Genomic DNA, 23,597 nt, shown 5'->3' with positions numbered 1-23,597 from the left:
TAGTCCAAGGTACCTAGACAGGCATACAGAAGCAGACATTCGAATTGTCATGCATACATACCATCACTCGTAACCTCATCACTTGCGGCTCTCCCTGACAATCTCCTCGACAACATCCAGCTTGGTCATCTTCTTGACGAACCCCTCAAACAAATTACACGGCATAGCAAGCGCCAAGCGCGCCAACAGAACACTCTCACCACTCCAAACGACGGGCGGCGGCGGCTTGCCCCTCCAATTCCCCAACAACAACGCCGCCATGTCCTCTGCCCACACGTCGGGCTGGATCCCGCGGTGCACGAGCGCCTGCTGGCTCATGGCAGCCTCCACGACCTCGCGGGCCGGAGCATACATGGAGCCCGCCGGGAGACTATCTGCCGCCGACGAGTTGACGTTGCTGTTGGCGATCAGGTTGGTGCGCACGCCGGCCGTCTTGAGGTCGACGACGCGCAGCCCAAACGCCGCCACCTCGAGCCGCAGCGTCTCGGACAGCATGGCCAGCGCGGCCTTGGACGCGTTGTACACGCCCTGGAACGGCAGCGCCGCGCGCGAGCCCACCGATGTGTGGTTGACGATGAGCGCTTCTTGCCCTCTGCTGCCAGAAGATGCAGAGACAGTGGTGGCACGAAGTAGAAGCGGCAGGAACGCCTGCGTGACCGCCAGCTGCGCCCACACGTTGACGTCGAAGACGGCCTTGGCCGCGTCCAGCGCCGCGTCCGCCACCGGCATCGTGTAGTTGGCCGCCGCGTTGTTGACGAGCATGTCGAGTCCTCTGTCGAGTGGCAGGGCGGCGGAGACGGCGGCGACGGCCGACGCGATGGACGGCGCGGACGTCACGTCGAGCGCGAGCGTCTTGATGTCCTGCGTGGCGAGCGGTGTCAGCTTGCCGAGGTCCCGCCCTGTCGCGTAGACGTTGTGGCCCGCCTTGTGGAAGGCTACTGCCAGCGCCGCGCCCATGCCGCCCGGCGAGCAGCCGGTGATGAGGATTGTGAGGGCTTTGGACGGAGGCATGGTCTTGGAGGACGACATGGTGGTTTGTTTTAGTGGTTGTGTTCTCGGATGAGGGTGATGTCAATGAAGAGTGATGAAGGAGATAATAAACGTGCGGTTGCCGTCTTCTTATGCGAAACCGTAACCGTCGAGTATCAAGCCAGAAGTGAGTTCGGGACACTAGCACGATCTCGTGGCAGACAAATGTCCTCGGACGTCATCTTGCTGCCAGTGAACGAATGCGCATTGTGCTGGCAGCCTAATCAGCTATCCCCTTTTTCACCTTGTGCTGCGGACTTTAATTGGCAATACCACCTCGCATCGCTGTTTCCGCACCTAGGACACGGTGTTGCGGGTTTAGAGCCTGCGGTCTTGCGGTTTTGGGGTTGCGGACTTGCGGTTTTGGGGTTGCGGTTTTGGGGTTGCGGTTTTGGGGTTGCGGTTTGGGGTTGCGGTTTTGGGGTTGCGGTTTGGGGTTGCGGTTTTGGGGTTGCGGTTTGGGGTTGCGGTTTTGGGGTTGCAGACTTGTAGGTTGCGGAGTTTTGTCGTGTGGACTTCCTGCGGAGATTTTTTGTGAGCCATCTTTAGCCTGCTAGCTCGCAACTTGACAAAATCCACTTGCCGCGGCGTGGATATTGTGCCAAGCAAGATGCCGCAGAAAACAACTCTGCCTCTGCTTTGTCCCTGGCTTCTGTGTTAGCTAAGCCAGCTTGCTATTGTTGCTGAAAATAATCTTCCCCAGAGCGTGTTCAAAGAAATACAACCTCTGCCTTGAAATCAATACTTGAGGTGGCTAACTCAGCCTGACGTAAGACACCTTGCACAGAGGCACACCTAGGTCCACACGCATGCCAACCAACTCCCTTGCCAAAGACAGATGCCAAGCCAGGATGCAGCCAACAACGTTCCTTTTTCCTCGTTTCAGTCATCTGCCTCCCGCTCGTACAGATCCGAAGCCTCTAAAAAGTCCCGTAGGCCCTCGTAATAGTCGGGTGGGCGTTGCCGAAGTACGGCTTTCCCGACGGCGAGCATGCGTGGCACATTCCGTAATTGTAGACCATGACGCCAGGATGACGACGGGTTCGCCGTAGTAGCAACTATCGCACCTGATTTCCTTCTTCCCGGACTCGTATACGATACTCTAGACGCCGCAATCCCATCTCTTCCTCTAGTAGCTGCACATTGTCGCGATGGTCGTTGGTGGCGTGCTGTGGTTGATAACTATGTGATGTCTGCCAAGTGAGACTAGTGGGCAGGCTTAGTGGTGCTGTGAATGGTTTGATCGTCGAAGTTGGTAGTAGTGGTGCGAGAGTGTTGACAAGATGCTTCAAGCCGTTACGCTAGGCCCTCGTGAGGTATTTATACCCTCCTCATACCACCAAAGTACCTGGTCATAATCACGTAGTATGACATCATGGATTTGATTCAAGCCGTAAAATTGCCTCTTTGGGATATTACAGGACCAGTTAGCAAACTCTCTGCTCTGGCTCACGTACAACAAACCAAGCAGAATGCGAGCTTTACGGCCAAAAAGCAATTTATTACCAGGTGCACTGGTTAATTTAGTGAGAAAGGGAACTATGATGAGGGTTGTTCAGATGTAGCGTCTCAAGCATAGTGGAAAATAAGGCAATGTGTTTCTGGTCAAGCTAGGAGAAGAGTGTAAAACGACCAAGCCAATTTTAAAATCAAGGGGATTGATCGCCACCCCATTACGGTAGATTGTTTCGGAAGGAGAAGACTACATGGGCTAGATTACAATAGGTAACTCTTTTGGCTCTACTCCCTTTGTGTCCCCTATCCCCAAGCCAATATCCGTCTGCCTAGTTCCGCACAGCCCAAAGTCCAAAACAACGCAAACCCCCTTCCTCACACCACATTCATCACCTCATGTGAAATCTTACTCTGGTACCAGCAACGCCAAAGCACCATGGCTCAATACAAGCGGAAAAATGGCCCGATGGTGCCCCACGTATGATTCCCCGTCCCGGAGCACGAGGAGCAGAGACCTCCCGTCCAGTCGTAATAGCCACGCACGATCGGGTCTCCGCACGAGCCGTCATAGCCGCAAGTCTCGTTATGGATGCTTTGGGTTCCATAGACGCTACCACAGTTGGGGCACTTCCATCTCTCAACGAAATGGGAACACATTCTGGCGGTCGAGAGTGTTGGTAACTGATGGCGCTTTCTGTGTCCGTCTGGGTTGGTATTTTATTGTAAGGTTCTGTAGAGTGTTGACTGTTGGCTAGCGAAGATGATGTGCGAGAGCTGAATGACAACCTCCAGCCGAGTCCTCGAGGGCTATTTATGACCCTTTCAGAGCCGGGAGACCCCACAAGAACAGTCACAAACAAACACAATGACGACATGGAAGTAATCTGAGCGGTTAGAATAACACGACTAGATGCCAATTCATCTCGCTGGTTCACACGCAGTGTCAAAGCACAACCACGGCCGGCCTATATAAACCCGTCCGTACCACAGAGAGATTCAAATACTCCAAACGACCCAGCAACCCAAACGACCCAAACAATACCCTCGAAACTACCCACACTCAGACAAACACACGCATTCGACAACAAAACAGGTCACAAACCATCACCAACAACCAGCAAACGCCATGGACTGGGCCTTCGACTACACCCTGCAAGCGGCAGGACTTCCCGTCACGCCAGACCTGCACGACACGCCCCTGCTGACGGGGCTAGGCAACCTGGCGCTGCGTGCTGCGGCACCTGACGCTCAACGGGCTGTCGGGCTGTCGGGCTGGCGGGCTGGCGGGCTGACGGGCTGACAGGCTGACGGGCTTTGTAACCCACTCTACAGCAGCGACATCGCCAGCGCCGGCGGGCACCGAAGCGGCGAGGGCGTAGCTGCGGCGGCTGGGGTGGGCGATGGGGGTGGTGTCGGGGCGGGTCAGCGCGGCGGTGTGGGCGCTCGGCATACAAGTACCACACGACGGGAACCCGCAGGTGCTGTGGGACAGCATCATGCACCGGCTGGTGGTGGAGAGCACCGATGACGAGCGCATCGCCGTGGTCCAGGCGCTCTGCAATATTCAGTGCTCGAACTACGGCAGCCTGGCCGTGTACCTGCTCAACGGCGTGTCCATGTCGGCCGCCCTCGGGCGCATCGGCATCTGGCTGAATGTAAACATTTTCATAAACATAATCGTCGACGGCCTAGGCTCGCACCCTGACGTGCAATAGCTGGTTGAGCTCCACGCACTGACGTATGAGCTGAAAATCATGAACTTCGGCCTTCTTGTGCGAACGATTGTTCGCAAGCACCGGCAGGTGGCAAATTGGTAACATAATCAGAGGTGATTATGTGATATTTGGCCTGGAGATCGAGTTCAATTTCCATTTTGGACGTATTGTAGAGCTGGGAGCTGGGTAATTAGAGGTGGGATTCTACGTCAGGGAGATGAAGTCTCCTTGCTCCAGCGAAACACGAGGGGTTGTCTGTTATACAGTATTGTCTTGACTTCACTGAGATCTGATTGTAATTAGCAGCTAATTGCAGTTATCCCGCTAATAGCCAATCAAACGATCAATCTAAGTGATCCTCCAAATATCCTCGCAATGGTGAACAGTCGAGATGCTAGTCTAGTGAAAACAGTGAGCGGTTCATGGCACACTATAAACTGCCTGAGATGGCTACTTACCGGACAAGAAATCACTCCCAAACACCATTACATTGCGGCAATATTTCAGTCCATCTCTTCACATTACTTAAAAGTGGTTTGCTGCAATCCAAGCACGTGTCAGCAACTCGAAATAAGACGAGAGCAATTAAGAAAACTCACCCCAAACGGGAAACTCGACAGCTAGCGCAACAAAGTCTTTCGAAACAACCAACTCGGTGGCTCGTGGGAAGGAACCCTTGGGCAGGAAGATGTCGCGGCGCACTCCGTCAAGGTCGACGTACGAAATCTTGTTGGGCTCAACAGACTTGGTGCAGTTGTTCTGGGGCTTGGCGCGATCGGTGGCTGCGCCGGGCGCGACGGCTCGATCCAGGGCTTTGTTGGCAGTGCGCTTCGAGCCCCAGTCACATTCCCCCCAGCCACACGCCCACGATCCGCCGCACAATTCGTTTCCGGCAAAGTCTAGGCAGCACAGAAGACTGGGCCCGTCGGCGCCGGGCTGGACACACCGCTGGTGGGGATCGTTTTCGCAGCTGTCTTCTCCGATATACGTGTACAGGTAGTTGCCGCGGTTACAGCCGATACACTCCATGACGCCGCACCAGGTGCTATAGATCAGGCAGCACGTGTCCATTGGAAGGTCAATGCAGCCAGCCCAGTAACGGCTAGGGCCGCATTGGCCGCCCTGGTGGAAGACTAGGTCCACTGCCAGGCAGAGGTTGCACAAGAGGGGGGCGGCGAGAACAACCAACAGCATTTTCTGCGACATTGTTGGCGGGTTCGATTTGGTGAGGATCTGAAGTGAATTGTGGTTTGCTCTTTTTCGGTGTGTTGGTGAAACAGGGCTAGATTCGCGAGGAGGGCAAGCTTGATGGAATTTTAGCAGCTACTGACAGACACCTGGTTGGGGAAAATTTGACCAGAGTGATGGGCTGCCTGCAAGTGTGGAGCGATTTTCGTCCAACTTGAAGACAGTCGCGCCTTCCACACATCCATGGCAGCTTGGTTTGGCAAGACATGGCAAGTACCTACGCTGGCCGCTTCAACTGAAATCCACCCCAAAACTTTCTGTTGAAACAACGCGCATTCCAGCCACATAGAGGTGGCTGTAGCAACGCATTCATCAGCCAGACAGGCGGCGGTGGAGGCCTAGGGGTCCCAGATTCCATATAAGTGGCCTACGGCCACCTCTTTCTTCTAGATACACGTAGACAACAATGACCATCACTTGAACCACCAGCTTTCGGCGTGCAGCACGCCCTGTTGTTTCCAGTACCGGTACCTGGTGATTCCAACACTTTCGGCAGTCAGCCGCGCACGACAACGGGTAGAGAGCCAGAAAATGAATCCACCAACCTGCCATTTGCCTCGCCTCAAGGCTCACCGCCGATTTAGCCGTTGCATCTCGAATTATCGAGGCAGCTTTCAATCGACATCTACAATTCTTCGACGAACAGCCCCGCACTGCCTGTTGGGGTCTTCCTGACCAGGCAGGAGATACCCTGAGCCTTGTCAAATCGTGTGAGGGAGGTGGCCGACCGTGACTGTTCTTGGTGTTTGACGAGACTGTCTTTTGCATCCACAGCTTCATCGCACAGCAGCTTGCATCGAGTGTATTTCCTCCACCGCAACATCATTGGAAGTGCTTCCAAGTTCCCCTTGTCATCATTTTGTCATCGATAATTCCTCAAACCAAGCCGCCCACGATGGACGAGCCGCCCATGGTGGCGTTGCCGCCCATCAAGGAATCAGTTTCGGAATTCAACGACCTCCCTCGGCCAGAGAAAAGACCAGATGGCTCACTGAACCATTGGGTATTTGGCGCTTGCCATTTCTACCTTGATTCTGACTCGCCAGCAGATATAATCATCGCAGTCTACCCCCAGAGCGAAGACTTCAACATGGACAGGCCGGGAATGATGGTCTCGATGGAGACAGGATCAGCCCAGGCTGAAGCCACGGTTCCATATCTGCTGGCTGCTTTCCTGGACTACAACCAGGACATTCCGAACCATCCCCCGCCCTCTGCGCCCTGGACCTGGTCCATCCTAGACGCCGACAAGGCGCAGGCTGTCCAAGATGTCCTCGAAAAACACGGTGTCAGACCCGAGGTTTGCAAAGTTGGCGTCTGCTCTGAAGAGTGGGAAGTCTTAGAGAGGGTCCGAGGTGAGATGTTCCAGAAAAATACACCTGAGCCCAAGCCGACTTGTGCTTGCCACGGCGTCCTAAAGCACTTCTAGAACAAGGCAGCCAAAGATCCGGACGCTCGCGCACTGTTGAAGTCCCTGCATCTCGAGTCCTGTCCAGTCGATCAGATGCTAAACTTGCAGTAAGCCCCCCACCCCGCACGAGTGGTGGCTGAAGAAACGTGTTGACGCAATCTCTCTAGCTTACCTCTCCGCTGCCTGGTTCTCGCCGGCCAAGACATCCCGAAGAACCTAGAGCTGCTGTTTGGGCCGCATTACGAACAAGGCGTCAAAAAAGACCACGAAAACATGCGCATCGAGTGTCTGCTCGACCCGCCGCCTGGCTCTCCATCGCACGCGAAGTATGCCACTACAGACGCTGCTTCGCTCAACCAATCTCTGCGTCCGGCAACAGAGGCCGAACAGGAAAGGGTCAAGGAAGTCAGGGATATACAGGAACGGATCCGTAAAAGAAGGGCTGAAGGCGAACCGCCATCCCAAGAGGACACGCTCGCCATCCTCTGGCCAATCAGCGGCCGCAACTGGGAGGCTAAGTATCCAGCCTTCGTTCTGGCGAGGAAGACCATGATGGACCTAGGTATTGTACCTGATGGATTTCAGGGTTTATCACTATCCCCTATGTGATCGAGCTGGCTGGCAATGGCAGTGTGACGGCGGTCAATAACCAGAAGTGTGGGAAATACCAGTCAATCAGAGGATGCAGTCGCACGTGATTGGTCAACAGACTGCACAGCCTCAGTGGCTGATCAGCACGCGGGCCGCTATGCGGCACGTGCGCGAGGCGCACCCATCACGTGACCTCTGGCATCGCCAATTCCAACGCGCATCCTGTCCCCGTAGTTCGTGACCTTTAAGACATAGAGAAGACCAGAATACAACCACCACAACCACCCCATTCGCATCGGTTACTGCAGTGACTATGGAACGAATGACCTTGTCATTCCAACAAGAAGGAAACGGATCGCTAATACAGCTATCCTATTGTCTAAAGGATTCTAAGATAAAGAAGAAAGAAAGGAAAATCTACAAAGGAATTATTCGTGTGCAGGCTTTTCGTGGGAGAGCGGGGCAGCGCACGGGCCCACACCGCTTTTTGGGTGCCAAGACCTGCATTCCCGATTGGGGCTAGTGCGGGGTCAGCTGCATGGAGAGGTCTACGGTGGTGGCCGTGACAGGCAGTGTCGAGGATAATTCTGTTTATGCGCCATACCGTACAGCGCGAGCCAGGACGGGTTGAACAAGGTGTCTCCGTCGAGCGATAAAATAGCGTAGAGCGAGAATAGTGGCCCGGGCCGCATTCACGGCCGGGGCATGAGTGGATCCATGGGACCCACTACTCCAGACCATCACTCTCACATAGATATTCTGTCGTAGCCGAGCCAGCCAGACTTCCTACAAGCAATACAGTCATTGGCTATCGGCCCAAAATAGCTCTAGTTTTCCTGGTTACAATGTTTCTGCTGATTGTGAAAAGAAACCACAACTCAACTTAACAACAACAAACACAACACTAAGGCGAGCCTTACAGAGTACAGATACAGGAGGCCATAGCCGGTAAATAAAAGGCATTCCTGCGTGTACTGGTCCGGGGATCTTGATTCATGATAAAAAGACGGGATTTCATAGCAAAGTTTAGAAAAAGAAGGTAAAGGGTGATACCAACCTTTGATCAGAGAGAAGGGGGGGGGGGCAAAAAAAAGGAAAACATCGTACTAGATTACATTGGGCAAGGGTTTAAACAAACCCCTCGTCAATTATCCCAGCCCTTGAAGCCCTGATCAATATCCTCCCCTCCCTATCGCCCCTTTTTTGTTCTGCGCTTCCCCTCCGCCCTCTTCTTGCCTCTGCCACGGTCTTCCTCTGGTTTCGCCTCCAGCTCGTCCGCCACTCGCTTCTTTTGTTGGGGGCCCAATTGCTGCAGCTGCTCTCTCGTAAAAGAAAGCGCGCTCTCAAACTGTCCTAGTTCAAGTGGTGACAGCTCCTCTACAAACCATTTCTTGACCTCTATGAACGCCGGTTCTGTTTCAGGTATTCTTGTAAGGGCACGGGAAAATATCCTCATGTAAACCTGCCACGACACTGCGTTCCGGAAAGCCTGAGTAGTAAAGATAACTTCACGGAGATAAGCCATACTTTGACGACATAGATTTGTCTATAATGGTCAGTGGAAGAGCTTGGCCCGTGTGTACTAAAAGGTCCAGCGTGAGATCCATGGCCTGATCGTACAAATCAACGTATTCCGGGATCAATGGGAGTATGGCAGCTAGTGTCAGGAACCACGCCCAAGCTGGCAGCATTATAATTTCGGGTATTACTTTGGACGCATCGCTAGTCTTCTCTTTCATAACCTCTGCCTTTTCGTCAGCCCCGTGCTGCATTAGGACTGTGAACAACCTGTTCTCCAGGGCGATGGTGAATGTTTTGAGATCCGCCCTACGATCTCCGATGTCCTCTGGGGATGTGATGCCTCTCATGAGTGTTCCAATGTTTGGAGGTGTCCATTCCTGAGAATGCTAAACTCCATGTTGTCGAGTAGCGCGGCAGTCAACGCGGCGGAGGTTTCACCTCGCTGGTCCGACGTTCTCGCGTACGCGAGTCCCTTGCGGAGCCTCTCGATAAATTGATCCATGTGGGAGCGTGGGGTGCTGTTGGGGCCAGAATCAGAGCCAACTTGGTCAAGGATAATTTCGACCATGCAACGGACGCCTTCAACAGGGAGAGCGAGCTTCTAGCAGACAACTTCCAGGTGCTGCGCATTGTCGACAGTAGACCCCGAAGCAGAAGCGTAAATTTTGCGAGCGCTGTTCAGAAGACCGCCTGCAAATTGGACAAACTGGAGAAGGTTCTCTGCTACTGCGAGCACTGCGAAGGGTTCTATTTGTTGATGCGCTAACGTATTTTATAAGCGAACGGATAATATAAGCGAACGGATAATTTTACACCACCCCACCCTCTCGACCTTTCGCAACGTTTTCCTCCACCACACAATATGGCACTACCTTCAAAGGAAGCACAATTAAACTTAGCCCTTGAAGCTCTTGGAAAAGACCCAAAACTCCGTCTTTCAGCTGCAGCAAAGATCTATTCTGTTCCTTCCACTACTCTCTACAACCGACGCGTCGGTCGGCCTTCACGACGCGATATTCCAGCCAATTCACGAAAACTCACAGATCTAGAGGAGCATACAATTATTCAGTATATATCTGAGCTATGTGCACGCGCATTTCCTCCTCGGCTTCGTTTTGTGGAAGATATGGCCAACCGACTGTTACGCGAACGCGACGCGCCCCCTGTCGGCAAGCTCTGGGCTCACAACTTCGTCAAACGCCAACCAGAACTCCGGACGCGTTTTTCGCGTAAATATGACTGCCAGAGGGCTAAATGCGAAGATCCAAAGATTATTCGCGAGTGGTTTGCCCTTGTGTATAACACTAAAGCCAAGTACGGTATCCTTGACGAAGATACGTACAACTTTGATGAGACTGGGTTTGCGATGTGTATGATTACTACTTGGATGGTTGTTACTACTTCTGATGGCTATGGGAAAGCTAAAAAGGTCCAACCTGGTAATCGTGAATGGGCTACAGTTATCCAGGGGGTAAATGCTCAAGGCTGGGCTATCCCACCATTCATCCTTTTAAAAGGAAAATACCACCAGGAGGGTTGGTACCGAGATTGCGGTCTTCCAGCTACCTGGTATATCGGGACGACCGATAACGGCTGGACTACCAATGAGAAAGGCCTCGATTTCATCAAGCACTTTGATCTTCATTCAGCATCTCGTACGAAGGGAAAATACCGGCTCTTAGTCCTTGACGGCCACGAAAGCCACCATTCCGACGATTTCGAGAACTATTGCAAGAAGCATAACATTATTACACTCTGTATGCCTCCTCATTCCTCGCATCTAGTCCAGCCATTAGATGTTGGTTGTTTTGGGCCGTTGAAGAAGGCTTATGGTGATCAAATCGAGGAGTTGATGCGCATGTACATTACACATATCACTAAGTTGGATTTCCTTTGTGCGTTTAAAGAGGCATTTTTTACGGCTTTTATCGACAAGAACATCCAAGGAGCCTTCGCCGGAGCTGGCATTGTGCCGTACGACCCAGAAAGGGTGATATCTAAGCTGGATGTGCGCATTCGAACCCCAACACCCCCAGCCTCAAGCCTAACCACTACACTACCTTAGGTCTCCCAAACGCTACACAACCCTCGAGAAACTACCTCACAGTCAGCGTTTATTAAAACTCGAATTTCCAACCATCAGGGCAGCTCTCCAACCCCAATGCTAACTGCTGTGGATCGATTAGCCAAAGGTACAATGGCTGTGATGCACGAGGTAGCTCTTCTACGTACTGAGGTCTCGGCACTACGTAAGGCCAATGAGGGGCTTAGTAAGAGACGGAGAGCTAAAAAAACACGTATACGGCTTGGAGGGTCACTGACGGTACAAGAGGCACAGGATCTACTAGATCAGAAGGCTGTGGGTGAGCAGTTAACCCAGGAAATACGACAAAGTAGTGGTGATGTAGGGGGGTCTCGAACGAAGATTCGGTGCTGTGGCGTGTGCGGCAAGCCTGGCCATAATGCACGCACGTGCAAGGAGGCTGCAGAATCATTTGATTCATCTATTTCTAATTCAGTTATTGTTATTTCCTAGTGTTGTGGTTGTGTAATTGAGGGTAGTTTTAGTGGGGTGGTGCAAAATTATCCGTTCGCTTATATTATCCGTTCGCTTATAAAATACGTTAACGGGCTAATAGTAAAAGCGGGTTGACCGTCAATCATTCAGGGAGAAATCCAGGTAGAGCGAGCTTTCCCGTTTACATACTACTAGATAATACCTTAGTTACCTAGTTAATTGTAGCTCGGCCGGGCACAATTATGGCACTCGACTCAAACCCGTGTGGTGGCGGAGCATGCATGGGATGCATACATGTATCGAATCGCGGCTCAACACGGAACTCGAGGCACTTGCAGATTGTGGCACGGCGCCTGGGAAGTGCATAGCTTGCCCAAAGGGACTGAACGGCTATGGCCCAGAGGAAACTGCCTCGTGGGTTGGTGGGGCAGTGTGGACTACGCTAGGTCGCTGTTGGTTGAGACCGGCAGGCACGACTCGAACCCACTGGGCACTTAATGAGGTGTTGGGGACCATTTAAAGACGACCTAGTACTGTACCCGGGGTATTATTGGGTATTGTGGGTAGAGACCAGGCACCTTTGGACTCGAAACCCAGAAAATGAGTGGACTGAAGTCGTAAAGCAGCTCGGCCGTGACGTGCTTTTCGGCTCCCTATTCTGATACCTCAGGTATGTACCCCACCTCTATGGGAAGGTGTACGGTCTGTACTGTATCCCTAGTGTATTTCCTTGAGGTCGTAGCTCCCCAAAACATTTGTCGTTCAAATATTACGAGGACTTGGATTTCACTCCAACGCCAGCTCACAAATCCCCCCAGCGTCAAGTCCTGCTTACCACCGGCCCACCATCTCCTGCAAAGCGTCACTCGCCAAATTCCTAGTATTCACAGGGACGCGATTGTCGGCCGCAATCTGCCGCAGTCTCTCCTTCCAAAAGTCCCAGCGACTTTCCTGACTCGCCCCCTCAGCAAGCCTAGCAGTCCACAGCGGGCCGTCACGCTCAGGCACGCCCGGCTGCGGATTCCCGTCGCGGGCGCCCCAGGTCGTGTCGCTGAAGATGTCGTGCCCGGCAATGCGCAGCCACCAGATGGCGGGCTCGATGTGCTCGGCGCGCGCAGTGGTGTCCGGGTCCTCCAGCCCCGACGCGATGGTCCACAGACCGTAGTCCTCGAGCCACTGTTCTAGAGCCTCTACCGGCCTTGTGCGCTGCAGGCAGCTGAGGTGCGCCGTGAACCGGTTGAGGTTGACCCACGACGTCTGCGCTTCCTCGGGCGAGTCCTGGTACGTGCCCAAGGTCTTGGGGCCTGGATATTGTCAGCTGACATTTTCGGGCATTGCTTCTCGTACGTACCATTCCAGAGATCCCTTGCCGTCCACCCGAACCCCTTCAGCTGGCCCAGGATCTGGGAGACCTCGGCGCTAGCGCTCGCCGCTCCACATTCCGCCACGGCAACGATGAGACCTGCAAGGTTTTTGTGGTTCAGGTCGTTGCCGGTGGACATGACTGCCGAATAAAAGGCCATGGTGAAATTATACCAGGCATCGTCGGCGCCGCCAGGACCGGCTTCGGACACTAGGCCCACGACCATGTCAGCGCCTCGACGGATTCCCGTTTCGTGTTCCGCAGGCAGCTCCGCAACTTCTGCAAGGAGGGATATTGTGAGTAGCTCTTTCTCAATGACGGGCTTCAAGTTTTGCTCCGCCAGCAGCTGGCGCTCGCGGGCTGCCCACGCAAATGACATGTCTGAGATTGGGTTCCTTAGAAGTGGTGTGCCGCAGACTGCAAAGGTTGAGTAAAGGCTGAGTCGGATGTCGAATACGTAGATGAGGGAGTAAGATTCGACAAATTGCCGCGCGGAATGAGAAAACGTAATCAGATGCAGGTGGCAAATGAAGAAGGGGTATTCAGCCCCCTGCTATAATGGAGCCGGTAATAAGGCATAAAGCGGCAAAATATAGGATATCTACTATACAAACCGGGACGTTGGAAGGATCGGGGGCTAGGGCTTACCGGGCCTTGGCCCAACCAACCAACTAGCCGTATTCTGAGCGAATAATAAAGGTAGGCGAGAAAATCGTGCATGCGCAAAGACGAGACGAAAAGGATTTAACGATCCTTACTGGCAGGCCGAGATCTTCTTGAGCATGATTTGCCGCCAGCACTGCAAAGCAATTAATCATGCCATTACCATCCTCGGTGTTCACCTAATTAATTGAGATGTAATTACTCTAAGGCACAGTAGTCGTGCTGACGAGATGTCGGCCTAGGATCCTCTTCGTACTACTAAGAAAGGGGCGGAGACTACGAGTGCGTGTTGTATATAACCTCTGAGGTTTTTTCGCGGTTTTGGGCTCTAATCAACAGCGAGCACTCAACCCATCTCATCAGCTAGATCTCTAACGGCTCAACGCACATTCTCCCCTATCCAACCATGTGGACCACGCAATTCCTCGGCGTCCTCGCGGTGGCCTCCGCCGCTGTCCTGGCAAGCCCCGTCGCCGTCAACGCGACTGACGTAGAGCTCGAGGCTCGCGCCGTCAAGGGATACGTCTGCGGCACCCAGAAATACACACTCACCGCCGTGGACAACGCCATGGGCGACGGCATCCGACTGCAGAAGAGCCTGAGTTTCATCCAGCAGGTGCCCGGCCAGAAAGGGACCAGTAAGTCTAATTACCAGTGGGTGCCACCAACCAAATAAACGTACGAAAACTTACACGCGCACAAGCCCTCTGGCCTCACGAGTACCGCAACGGCAAGCCCACGAAGCTCGAGCTCGACCCGGCGCCGTGCGCCAAGCTCAATCTCTACGAGTTCCCCATCCTACCCAGCGGCGCCGACTACCTCGGCGGAGCGCCCGGCGCGGACCGCGTCGTCTTCGCCGACAGCGTCAAGACCCCTGGCGCGTACGAGCAGTGCTTCCTCATGACGCACACGGGCGCTACAGGGAATCTGTTTGTCAAGTGCAAGACTACGTGAGTTGGGGGGTGCATTTGTGTGCCTCAGCTTCGTATGTACATGTTTGGGTGTGTTCTGCAATTAGGGGGTGGATGCTTTGTTATTAGTTCTGTTGTTACGATTTCTTTGTCATATACAGGTAACTTTATAAGTTACATGACAACTATAGAGGTTAGATAATACGTTGAATATTGGGCGAGTGAGTAGTTCGGTCTTCAAGCGCTTCCTGGACCTTTCACAAGACAACAGGCTGAAAATCAGATATGTCCCTGAAAATTGTGAACTCTGCGTCTTCCAGCAACTTACCTCCTAGCAACTTTAATTCTCGTGCTCAGGTAGAGTTTCCTTTAAGGGGCTCTTCACACATTGCCTCATAATCGACTTGTTGTTGGAGGGTGCAGCCAATTAGTTGAGTATCACCCTGCAGAAGCCTGAATATCCTAGCTTCTCTGATGGCTCGTTCATGTCCGCGCCAATTATCGATCGCGGCGTCCATAGACCGCCGAGATTTCCGGAACGTTTGTGTATCCCTCGAGGGCTGGCCCCGACGACATTCGACTCCTGATACCGATCACCATCAGCCACACGTCTCTGCACTTCACACTGATCCAGGTCCCTCGAACCGCCGCTCTGCCCTACACCGCAATCTCCTACACATCCGACCGCGACATCATTCCAGACCATCTGCTTCGTTCCGCGCCCTGCCGCTCGTCATGGGCCGTCACGTCGACAAACACCCGGAACACCTGCAGCCACGGCACGACCTGCTTGTCAACCCCCGCCGGTCAGAATGCAAGGACCCGCGAGATAGGTCTTTGGCCTGCTAGGGCTCGTGACGCTCGAGGAGCTGGGCCTGTAGAGGTCATGCCGGACTCGGGCGAGCTGTTCCTCAGACTTGGCGTTCGGACGAGGAGCAGGGCGAGGCGGCTTCTAGCTTCTGCGACGGGCCAACTTGGAAGATTTGACTATCTCCCGTGACTGACGGTTTAGTGAGGCATCGGCGGCTCTAGCCCGAACGGAGATTAGAAATAATAGCGAAAATCGCCCCAGAATTGGAGATGGGCGAGGCTGCTGTGTCAACAATAGCAATGCTTAGTTTTCGGTGCGTGCTTTCAAGCAGCATGGAGGAATTCCTCCCACGCGAACCAGACGTGCTCATTCTGGTCCAAGCAAAGACGGAAATGGCTTCTGCAGCAAGCACAGCTCCGTACTTGAAGAACCGGTTTACTGATCCAACCACTGCACCATGATTGGCCGGCCTGTTGCCCGCTTATTATCTTTGTGAAGGCAGGCATAAACGAGAGCCAAGGCTGCAAGTAAGAAATGATTGAATTCGTAAATAACTGAACTAAAGAAAGGAAAAGAAGAAGAAGCCTGCGGTTCCTGCAGGCCGTGGTTTTGTGGCTGGCAGGGGCGGTTAGGCTAGTCCTAATCAGGAAGAGTAGGGCGACGGGGTGGAACCTGCAGCCAGGGCATGGTTACAGCATCACGGACCATAGTTCGGCCGTACCGTGACAATCTTCGTTTTAAATAGACCCTCGAGCTTGCGGAGCCGTCCGCCCCACCCGTCACGGTCGCGGAGTGCATGACTCTTGACAGACTGCCGAATTTACATGCCGGATGGGCTAGCCGAGCCGTCCCCCTAAATACCTGATTAGCCATCATTTATATCTACGAACGGATAGGGGCTTATGGGGGGGCCGGAATGTCGGAAGAAGATAGCGTATTCAGGGGTCAGAGGTATGCCTAGCTTAAGCGAATAGAGACGCGACAGGGCGGCTTCAGCTTGCTGAAGACTAGGTAAATAAGAGCTGTTTCAACCTTCCTAGGTACACACGCGGCTAATCTCGGAAAGCTAGTACAGCTGCACTGCTATAAGACAGTCAACCCCGCGTTTATTGCCCTTGTCCATTGCCTCCGTTTGTGATCCGATGACACAACAAATCCATTCCATAGGTTTCTCTTGACTTGAATCAGATGACGGCTAATATGGCCAAGCAGAATCTACTTGGAGCAGTTGGGACAGGTTTGGATATAGAAGACGAGGCCAAGCTGGACGCGACATGGCGGGATTCGATCTCTTGATGTTGATCAGATCAGATCTCATTCGCCCATCATGAAGACACTCGGCGCCAGTCTCACCTTAGCTCTCGCAGGCCATGTCGCTGCACATGGCTATGTGTACAAAATCTCGGTGGACAATACCGTGTATGTTACCCAGTCTCCACTACGTTCAACTCGAGGTGCAACCAATATCCCTACTGACACTCCCGTCTCCCAGATATCCCGGCTGGGACGTCTACATCGACTCGCTGGTGACGCCCAAGCCGCCTCGCATCGCCTTCGGCGGCGGCGGTGTCAACCCGATCTTTAACGTCAGCGCCCCCGAGCTCGCTTGCAACTTCGGTCCCACGCCTCCCGGCGCCATCGCCGAAGTCCGAGCCGGTAGCAACATCACCTTCAACTGGTCCCGCTGGCTGTATAGCCACAAGGGTCCCATCACGGCGTGGCTGGCCCCTTATGAGGGCGACGTCGCGAAGGTAGACGTCAACAAGCTCGAGTTCTTCAAGATTGCCGAGGACACCGTCGATGGCAAGGGCGTCTGGGCCAACGTCCGCTTGATGGACCAGTCTAACGGGACCTGGACCGCCACGATCCCGGCCGACATCCAGCCGGGGACGTATGTAATTCGGCACGAGGTATGTTCCACCTTAACCTGCGAACCCCAACTCGCAAAGCGTGTATCCAAGAAGTCTGACTCAACTCCTAACAGCTCATGGCCCTGCACTTCGCCGTGTCCACACCGCCGGGCTTCGAATGGTCGCCCGTCGGCCCGCAATTCTACATGGCGTGCTTCAACCTCAACGTCACCAGCAGCGGGACGGCCACTCCCAAAGGCGTCACATTCCCCGGCGGATACAGTCTCGCGAAGGATCCGGGGCTGAAGTTCAACCTCAGCTCGGACAAGGCGTTCACGCCCATCGGCCCGGCACTTTACAAGAGCGCGTACGCTGCGAATCTGACGCCGAAGGCTATTGTGGCCATTAGCCCTACGGGAAACGGCACAGATGCGGACAACGCGTATTATGCCACGCAGAATCAGGCTCTGCAGGCGCAGGCGGCAATGACGGAGTATTTTGACTCGATTGGAGGGTGAGAGAGGTGACTGATAAAAGGAAGAAGGGTTTAGGAACATGGACAGATTGCCAATTATGTTTTCTAGCAGCAATTTTACGATCCTTTACCGAACGTGCTTGTCTTTTTCGACTCGGAAGAATAAGCGCGTGAATATTGTTCAACGGGATATTCTAGATCTTCCAGCAGCGGCAGGACATGTTTTGTGAGTTTCGTATGCCAGTCTCGAGCGCGCGTTTTGATGGCACGGACGATGGCCCACCTGCATGGGCCATGGGAGCCAGAGTAAGACCCAGGTGGAGGAGGAGCAGGACAAGGCACTGTAACAATAACATGGAGATGGCCCAAAACAGTAACCTGTGGGTGTGATAGACAACTGCAGTCCAACCGACCAAAGTGCCCGTCTTCAGTCCCGAAAGCCCACATCTTCTTCATTATCAGTTGGGCCATCTTAGGCTAAAATAGGTATACAAGCTTGTTGATTGTGCTGCACGCGCAGGATGATAATTGGCTGCCTTATACTTCGAGTCGCCTCTTGCGCAATGGTCATGACTTGGCTGTCCAGCACGTTCGTGGACACGGTGCGTAACTCGAGCTCGATACGGGCCGACATGGTTCTGTGCGGAGATTAGCGCGATGTATGACGACACGATGCTGGAGGTATGGAACTTGCGAGTTGTGCGCTGTCAACATCTCGTTGATCCTAACCCGAACATTGCGCACTTCATCCTTGAGAGCTGCGGCCTTGGATTCGTGCAACGTCCACTTGACTCTCTGTGTTGATCGCTTTCGTTTGGCGAGAACAGTGGCAAGGCCGCTCAGCTTCACCAGAACGTCTTTGGCCTTTTCTAGCTGCGTGCTGAGCGCGGTAATGAAAACAGCGTTCTCCACCGGATCGAGCCTCTCAAGGGTATCTTTGGCACTGGCGACTCGGTCCAGAACAAGACTGAGATCATATACCTCGTTCGAGAGCACAATAATGAGTTCGGGTCCATTCTTAAGCCCCCTGTAAAGCTTGTGGAGCGGCGACGAGGTCCGGCCGGTGAGAGAAAGCAACCCACCAACGCCCGTGACGATCGAGAGGGGGTCTGCCATGGCGGCTTTGGGAAAGATTGCACCCAAGGTGGGATATTGATTGGTTTTAATCGGTTCTAGTGCTAGGGAGTGCGAACTGGAAGCAGACAAAGTTGAGTCCGTGGGTGAGTTGGTAGAGAGAAGTCGAGGAAGTAGAGCGACTTTCGATCGACGATCCTATTTCAGGTTCACTGAAGACTCGAAGAGAGAACGGCACAGCCTGGCGAGGGGCCGCATGTGCCGCCAAATTTGGCCTCGATGCTTTCAATTTAGTCTGGGCTGTCTCCCACACGAGGTTGGGGGCGGAATTCATTAAGAACCCGGAAAAAATGCGAAGGATATAGCAGCAATATGAACGGCCTGACCCTCGCCACTCATCAATCAAAATTTCGCAAATGCGCGAACGGGCTTCAGAAGCACACCCTTGACCAGGTAGATTGCATGGGCACTTGACTCCTCAACTCCCCATGCTCCTTGAATGGGACCTTTTAAGTCTTTAGCGTCATAAGGATGTCGCACCATACGAAGGCTTGGGCAGAAGGAGAGGGTCCCCTCTACAGTGACCAGAATTTGGAATGTTACGGTACCAGTTCGTCTGCCAGGTGCTGTCCTACACTCCATTAAATCCGCTCAGGGTCGTTAGACCACCCAAAATGGCCCTAAAAGTACCTAGTTATCATATTATACTATATAAAATTAGTTTATCAACTAGGCAGCTGACGATTTCAATCTAGCGTCCTTTATGACGTGCTGTTCCGATTAAACCTTACCCTAAGTAGAATAACTATTTTCTTTACCTCGGCCTCCATACATGTACAGTACATGCATTGCATAAGTGATTTCACTTCGGGGATATCTATAGAAGTTGCTCCTAGAGAAGACGAAATAAAACGTATATATGTAAGTCAGGTGGTCTGCTTATGGAACACCCCTGGATTTGGAACAAGGTTTGTCATCAAGGACTTGCCGCTCGCCACCCAACTCACCTATTTCAATCGCTTGCAACTCGACCAATTCTGCTTCAATACTTATCTTCTTTTCTCCATTCAATTGAGAAATGAAAGATGAAGCGATATACTCAATTGGATTTGCAGAATGCGCTGCCAGAGTATGCAGAAACCGGCTTACTCCGTAGCTCTGCTGAAAATCACGGCATCCCCCCTACTACTCTCTTTAATCGGGTTCGTGGTTCCGAGCCAGCCTCCAAGGCCCAAATTCTTAATCAAAAGCTTTCTCCGGCTATGGAAGAACGCTTAACCGAATGGATTCTATTCCAAGGGTCGCTCGGTCACCCTCCAACCCACGCCCAAATTCGGAAACTAGCTAGAAGAATGCTCGAAGATAACGAGACCCTCGGAAAACGCTGGACTAGCTGGTTTTTGGCTAGAAATCCATCTATTTCTACAATTAGGCCTCGGAGAATCCATGCAAACCGTGCTGATCGAGCCTGTGAGGCCGTTATCCGGCCTTGGTTTGACTATTTGAGGCCTCCAGGCGTGGAGGCTATTCCAGCCAAGCATAGGTATAATATGGATGAAACTGGCATTGCTTCTGGCATTGGAGATAACGGCCTGGTTGTTGGATCTAAGGAAAGAAAGAAATTCCAGAAAAAGAAGAAAGGAGACCGAATTTGGACCTCGATTATCGAATGTATTTCCGCTGACGGCCGGTATTTGAACCCAGTCGTCATTTTCAAAGGTGGAAGCCTTCAACAACAATGGTATCCACGCGATTTACAGGCATTTAAGGGCTGGAAGTGGAAACCCACTGAAAACGGCTGGTCTGACGATGATACTGCCGTCGCATGGCTCCGCAATATCTTTCTTCCAGAGACTCGGCCAGCTACCCCCTCGGAGAAGCGCCTCCTTATTTTAGATGGCCACGGTAGTCATACCACCGAAGAATTCATGTGGGTAGCCTTTTCTAATAACGTACAATTGTTATTTCTACCAGCCCACACCTCCCACGTTCTCCAGCCCCTGGATTTATCGGTTTTCGGCCCTCTAAAAGCCCGGTACAGAGCCAAGCATAACGAGGTTGTTTCCGGCTTCGACGAAGGCACTGTTGCTGAAAAGAGGGCCTTCCTAGAATGCTACCGGCAAGCCAGGGTCTATGGAATGACTGAATCTAATATCAAAGCCAGCTGGAAAGCTACAGGCCTCTGGCCGGTCAGCCTCAGGAAGCCCCTAAGCAACGGCCTTGTTATTAAGAATTCTAACGGCGACGTTGGTCAACTGACCTCTACGGTTTCTATAGACCTTCAAGAGGTCCATAACCCCATTCTAAATAAGAATTCGGAGGGCCGGCCTATATGGTTTACCCCTAAAAAGCCGAAGGATTTCCGTATTCAGGGGCAGGTTTTTCTAGCCGGCCAGAAACGGACTGCCAACGACCGACTTTTCATACGCAAGGCCGCAAAAGCCTTCGATTACGTGGTTTTCCAACTAGCCAATACGGCGCATCAATTAGAGGCTGCAGAAAAAAGCCTAGAACGCACAAGAGGCCGAAAGAGAAAGAAGGTCCAAGTCGACCCTAATACGCAGTTCGCTGGAATTGAGGAGGTTCGTGCCTCACAGAGAGAGGCTGGCAGAGAGGACCTTAGTTATTCTGAAAGAGAAGAATCAGGAGAATCCGATACTGAAGACTTCATCATTGTAGCTAATTAATTGACAAAGTTGTTGGCAATTGAAGTTTGTGGTGTTGTGCGGGGTCCGATTCAGGGGCTGTTCCATAGGCAGGGGTGTTCCAAAAGTCTCCCACCTGACTTACAGCAGTAGCAATACGAGTCAAGGCTCCTTCCATTCACAATATTTACAAAGTCTACCTATTTAGATTATAGACTAGACAGAAGTATTTCTAGTAAACGCATTAATACGGCATAGTAGAGAAAGTTAGAGTCAGAGTTCAGAATACTGCAGACCCAGTATAGAACACTAAGGCCCAATCATGTCGGAAGGAGCCGCATCTAAGCCACATATGGGCGCAGGTGGCGCACATGCTAGACCGTTTACAGCCTAGAGTGTGTCAGCCGAATGCCGCATAACTATGGTATTCAGGTTATACCCACCTTTCTGAACCTTCCGAATACAAGCACTTTTTGGCCCTCAATTGATGCAGCGTTGTATGTGACACATCACCCCCCCTTATCTAGCATATCCTGGGCATGCTTAGCGCCGAGCAGCGCAAACTCGGACGAGTTGTAGTAGACGGTGAACTCGTCGCCAAAGTCGGCCGAGTTCGCCGACACGTTGGCCGGGCCAAACTGCCACACTTGCTCGGCCGCCAGCCCGGACTTGACGATGGTGTCGAGCCAGGGAGCCAGCACGCGCGTGTGGTTGCCGCGCTCGGGCGATCCGTATTCCTCGAGGATCACGGGCTTGTTGGCCTGTGGACGTGTGTTGTCAGTCTTTTGCTGCTGTTGTTGTTTTCGCCGTCTCCTAGGGGGCAGAAAAGGGGGCCGAAAAGGGGACATCAAAACAAGTACTTGCCTTGGCACCCGCATCGCCGTGCTGCTGGATCCACAGATTACCCCATTCATACGGATAGCTCCACCAGCTGGGATAAGATGGAACACGCCATAGTCGAGCGTCGGAATCTTCAGATTCGTGACAAAATCGACCCCGTCATTGGCCTCGTACGCATAGTTTGATCCGCTGGGATCCGAATACCCCGCCGTGGGACCGAACCAGCCCTCGTCGCCGAGCGAGACCATGTGGAGTGGGTCGAGGCTCTTAATGTAGGCCGACACGCCGGCGGCCCACGCGGCGATGACCGACACGTCGCACTGCGAGCACCGCGGCTCGTTGCACAGCTGCCACGAGAAGACGGCCGGGCTGGCCCGGTAGCGTGTGACGAGCACGCGCACGTACGCCCGGTACACGGCCTGAAACCCCGCGTCTTCGTACCACGTCGGCTCGAAGCTGCACGCGGGCGCGTACGCCACCTCGCGCCCGCCCCAGTCGGGCCATTCGTTGACGAACGGCAGGACTAGTTTCAGGCCGAGCTGCTCCGCGCGGTGCACCACGTAGTCGAGCCGCTGCAGCCCGTCGCTGCCGTAGTTGATGAAGGCTGCCCCCGTGCCGTTGATCAGCTGGTACCAGACGCGGTACAGATCCGCCGCGTCCGGGTTTGTGGGTTTGTTGACGTCGCCGAAGCCCCACACGCGCACGATCTTGTACTTTGCCTTTGTCCGCGCCACAAAAGTCAGGCAACATGTCAATAAAAAGGGCTAAGGGAAACTTGCATCCGCGATTTGCTGCATCGCGATATCAACATCCTCGTTGCGGGTCAAGTGGCCGAGCCACCAGGCATTAGTCCCTTTCGCAGCGGTCAGTCAGCAGAAAACCCCGTCTCTACAAGTATTCAGAGCCGTGACAAACCTGCAAAGTAGCCCGTCCTGCCGTCAATCTCAAACAGTCTGCCATTGACCTTGGCAAAGGACCCGTTGGGCGCTCCAATGGCGTACACGGAAGGTATCTGCGGGTCTTGGGTCGAACGGACGAAGCTGTCATCTGCCCGTGCCAAGCCGAGGCCGAGGAACAACAGTGCCGACACCAGCATCGTCTGGGATTATTGCAGGCGACCCAACTCATGGCGGTGTCCAACAACAGGTTGCGAGTGGATGAGACAGGGCGCGGTGTGAGCCTCAGGACAGATATATCGACAATGGGCATTGGGGAGTCCGGTAAAAGGCCGCGGCTATATTACGTCTCTTGATGGGGATATGCACTCTTTGTAATTATTGGGGCCCGAGCCTGGGCGACATGAAAGTGTAAGATTTTGGGGCTTAGTGAGGCGTGTTTTATCCGTGTTGGAAAATGTGAACATGCAAATATGAGAAATGGGGAATGGTTTAGCTCTTTCCATTACCTAGACTTAGGTAACTAGGAAGTTAGGTGACTAAGGTAGGCAGGTAACCCTTTCACGCACCTATTGTTTACA

General features: G+C 53.1%; 9 protein-coding genes across 9 annotated transcripts; 4 read left to right on the top strand and 5 right to left on the bottom strand.

Moving 5' to 3' along the window:
* Nucleotides 1-78: 78 nt before the first annotated feature.
* B0T26DRAFT_659624 (uncharacterized protein) lies at nt 79-1,011 on the bottom strand (the record flags this gene model as incomplete). Its single annotated transcript, XM_060438965.1, has 1 exon — nt 79-1,011. One exon carries the CDS (start codon nt 1,009-1,011, stop codon nt 79-81), a length of 933 nt encoding a protein of 310 aa, XP_060289559.1.
* A 2,599-nt stretch (nt 1,012-3,610) lies between these two features.
* Nucleotides 3,611-4,301, top strand: B0T26DRAFT_757868 (uncharacterized protein; the record flags this gene model as incomplete). Its single annotated transcript, XM_060446320.1, has 4 exons — nt 3,611-3,750; nt 3,817-3,877; nt 3,963-4,139; nt 4,200-4,301. 4 exons carry the CDS (start codon nt 3,611-3,613, stop codon nt 4,299-4,301), a joined length of 480 nt encoding a protein of 159 aa, XP_060289558.1.
* Nucleotides 4,302-4,784: 483 nt separating this feature from the next.
* B0T26DRAFT_660248 (uncharacterized protein) lies at nt 4,785-5,393 on the bottom strand (the record flags this gene model as incomplete). Its single annotated transcript, XM_060439016.1, has 2 exons — nt 4,785-4,999; nt 5,060-5,393. The coding sequence occupies 2 exons, from the start codon at nt 5,391-5,393 to the stop codon at nt 4,785-4,787; spliced, it is 549 nt and encodes a 182-aa protein (XP_060289557.1).
* Nucleotides 5,394-6,342: 949 nt separating this feature from the next.
* Nucleotides 6,343-7,467, top strand: B0T26DRAFT_877162 (uncharacterized protein; the record flags this gene model as incomplete). The annotated part of the gene is made up of 3 exons (XM_060448125.1): nt 6,343-6,747; nt 6,877-6,965; nt 7,026-7,467. The coding sequence occupies 3 exons, from the start codon at nt 6,343-6,345 to the stop codon at nt 7,465-7,467; spliced, it is 936 nt and encodes a 311-aa protein (XP_060289556.1).
* Nucleotides 7,468-12,319: 4,852 nt separating this feature from the next.
* B0T26DRAFT_757865 (uncharacterized protein) lies at nt 12,320-13,230 on the bottom strand (the record flags this gene model as incomplete). The annotated part of the gene is made up of 2 exons (XM_060446319.1): nt 12,320-12,792; nt 12,840-13,230. The coding sequence occupies 2 exons, from the start codon at nt 13,228-13,230 to the stop codon at nt 12,320-12,322; spliced, it is 864 nt and encodes a 287-aa protein (XP_060289555.1).
* A 1,064-nt stretch (nt 13,231-14,294) lies between these two features.
* Nucleotides 14,295-14,468, top strand: B0T26DRAFT_659341 (uncharacterized protein; the record flags this gene model as incomplete). The annotated part of the gene is made up of 1 exon (XM_060438940.1): nt 14,295-14,468. A coding segment is annotated over one exon (174 nt), but the record flags the coding sequence as incomplete, so codon positions are not given.
* A 2,095-nt stretch (nt 14,469-16,563) lies between these two features.
* B0T26DRAFT_681990 (glycosyl hydrolase family 61-domain-containing protein) lies at nt 16,564-17,604 on the top strand (the record flags this gene model as incomplete). The annotated part of the gene is made up of 3 exons (XM_060440707.1): nt 16,564-16,655; nt 16,729-17,146; nt 17,221-17,604. The coding sequence occupies 3 exons, from the start codon at nt 16,564-16,566 to the stop codon at nt 17,602-17,604; spliced, it is 894 nt and encodes a 297-aa protein (XP_060289553.1).
* A 429-nt stretch (nt 17,605-18,033) lies between these two features.
* B0T26DRAFT_681989 (uncharacterized protein) lies at nt 18,034-18,677 on the bottom strand (the record flags this gene model as incomplete). The annotated part of the gene is made up of 2 exons (XM_060440706.1): nt 18,034-18,199; nt 18,274-18,677. The coding sequence occupies 2 exons, from the start codon at nt 18,675-18,677 to the stop codon at nt 18,034-18,036; spliced, it is 570 nt and encodes a 189-aa protein (XP_060289552.1).
* Nucleotides 18,678-21,789: 3,112 nt separating this feature from the next.
* Nucleotides 21,790-23,500, bottom strand: B0T26DRAFT_877158 (glycoside hydrolase superfamily; the record flags this gene model as incomplete). The annotated part of the gene is made up of 4 exons (XM_060448124.1): nt 23,036-23,500; nt 22,930-22,973; nt 22,186-22,839; nt 21,790-22,041 (listed from the first exon to the last, which is right to left on the bottom strand). The coding sequence occupies exons 1-4, from the start codon at nt 23,214-23,216 to the stop codon at nt 21,790-21,792; spliced, it is 1,131 nt and encodes a 376-aa protein (XP_060289551.1). The 5' UTR covers nt 23,217-23,500.
* Nucleotides 23,501-23,597: the final 97 nt, after the last annotated feature.

Source organism: Lasiosphaeria miniovina (genome assembly GCF_030549165.1).
Source record: "Lasiosphaeria miniovina strain SMH2392-1A chromosome Unknown B0T26scaffold_9, whole genome shotgun sequence".
Taxonomy (NCBI): Eukaryota; Fungi; Ascomycota; class Sordariomycetes; order Sordariales; family Lasiosphaeriaceae; genus Lasiosphaeria; species Lasiosphaeria miniovina.
The sequence above is the reverse complement of the archived record's forward strand: the minus strand, read 5'-3'. Positions and strand labels throughout refer to the sequence as shown.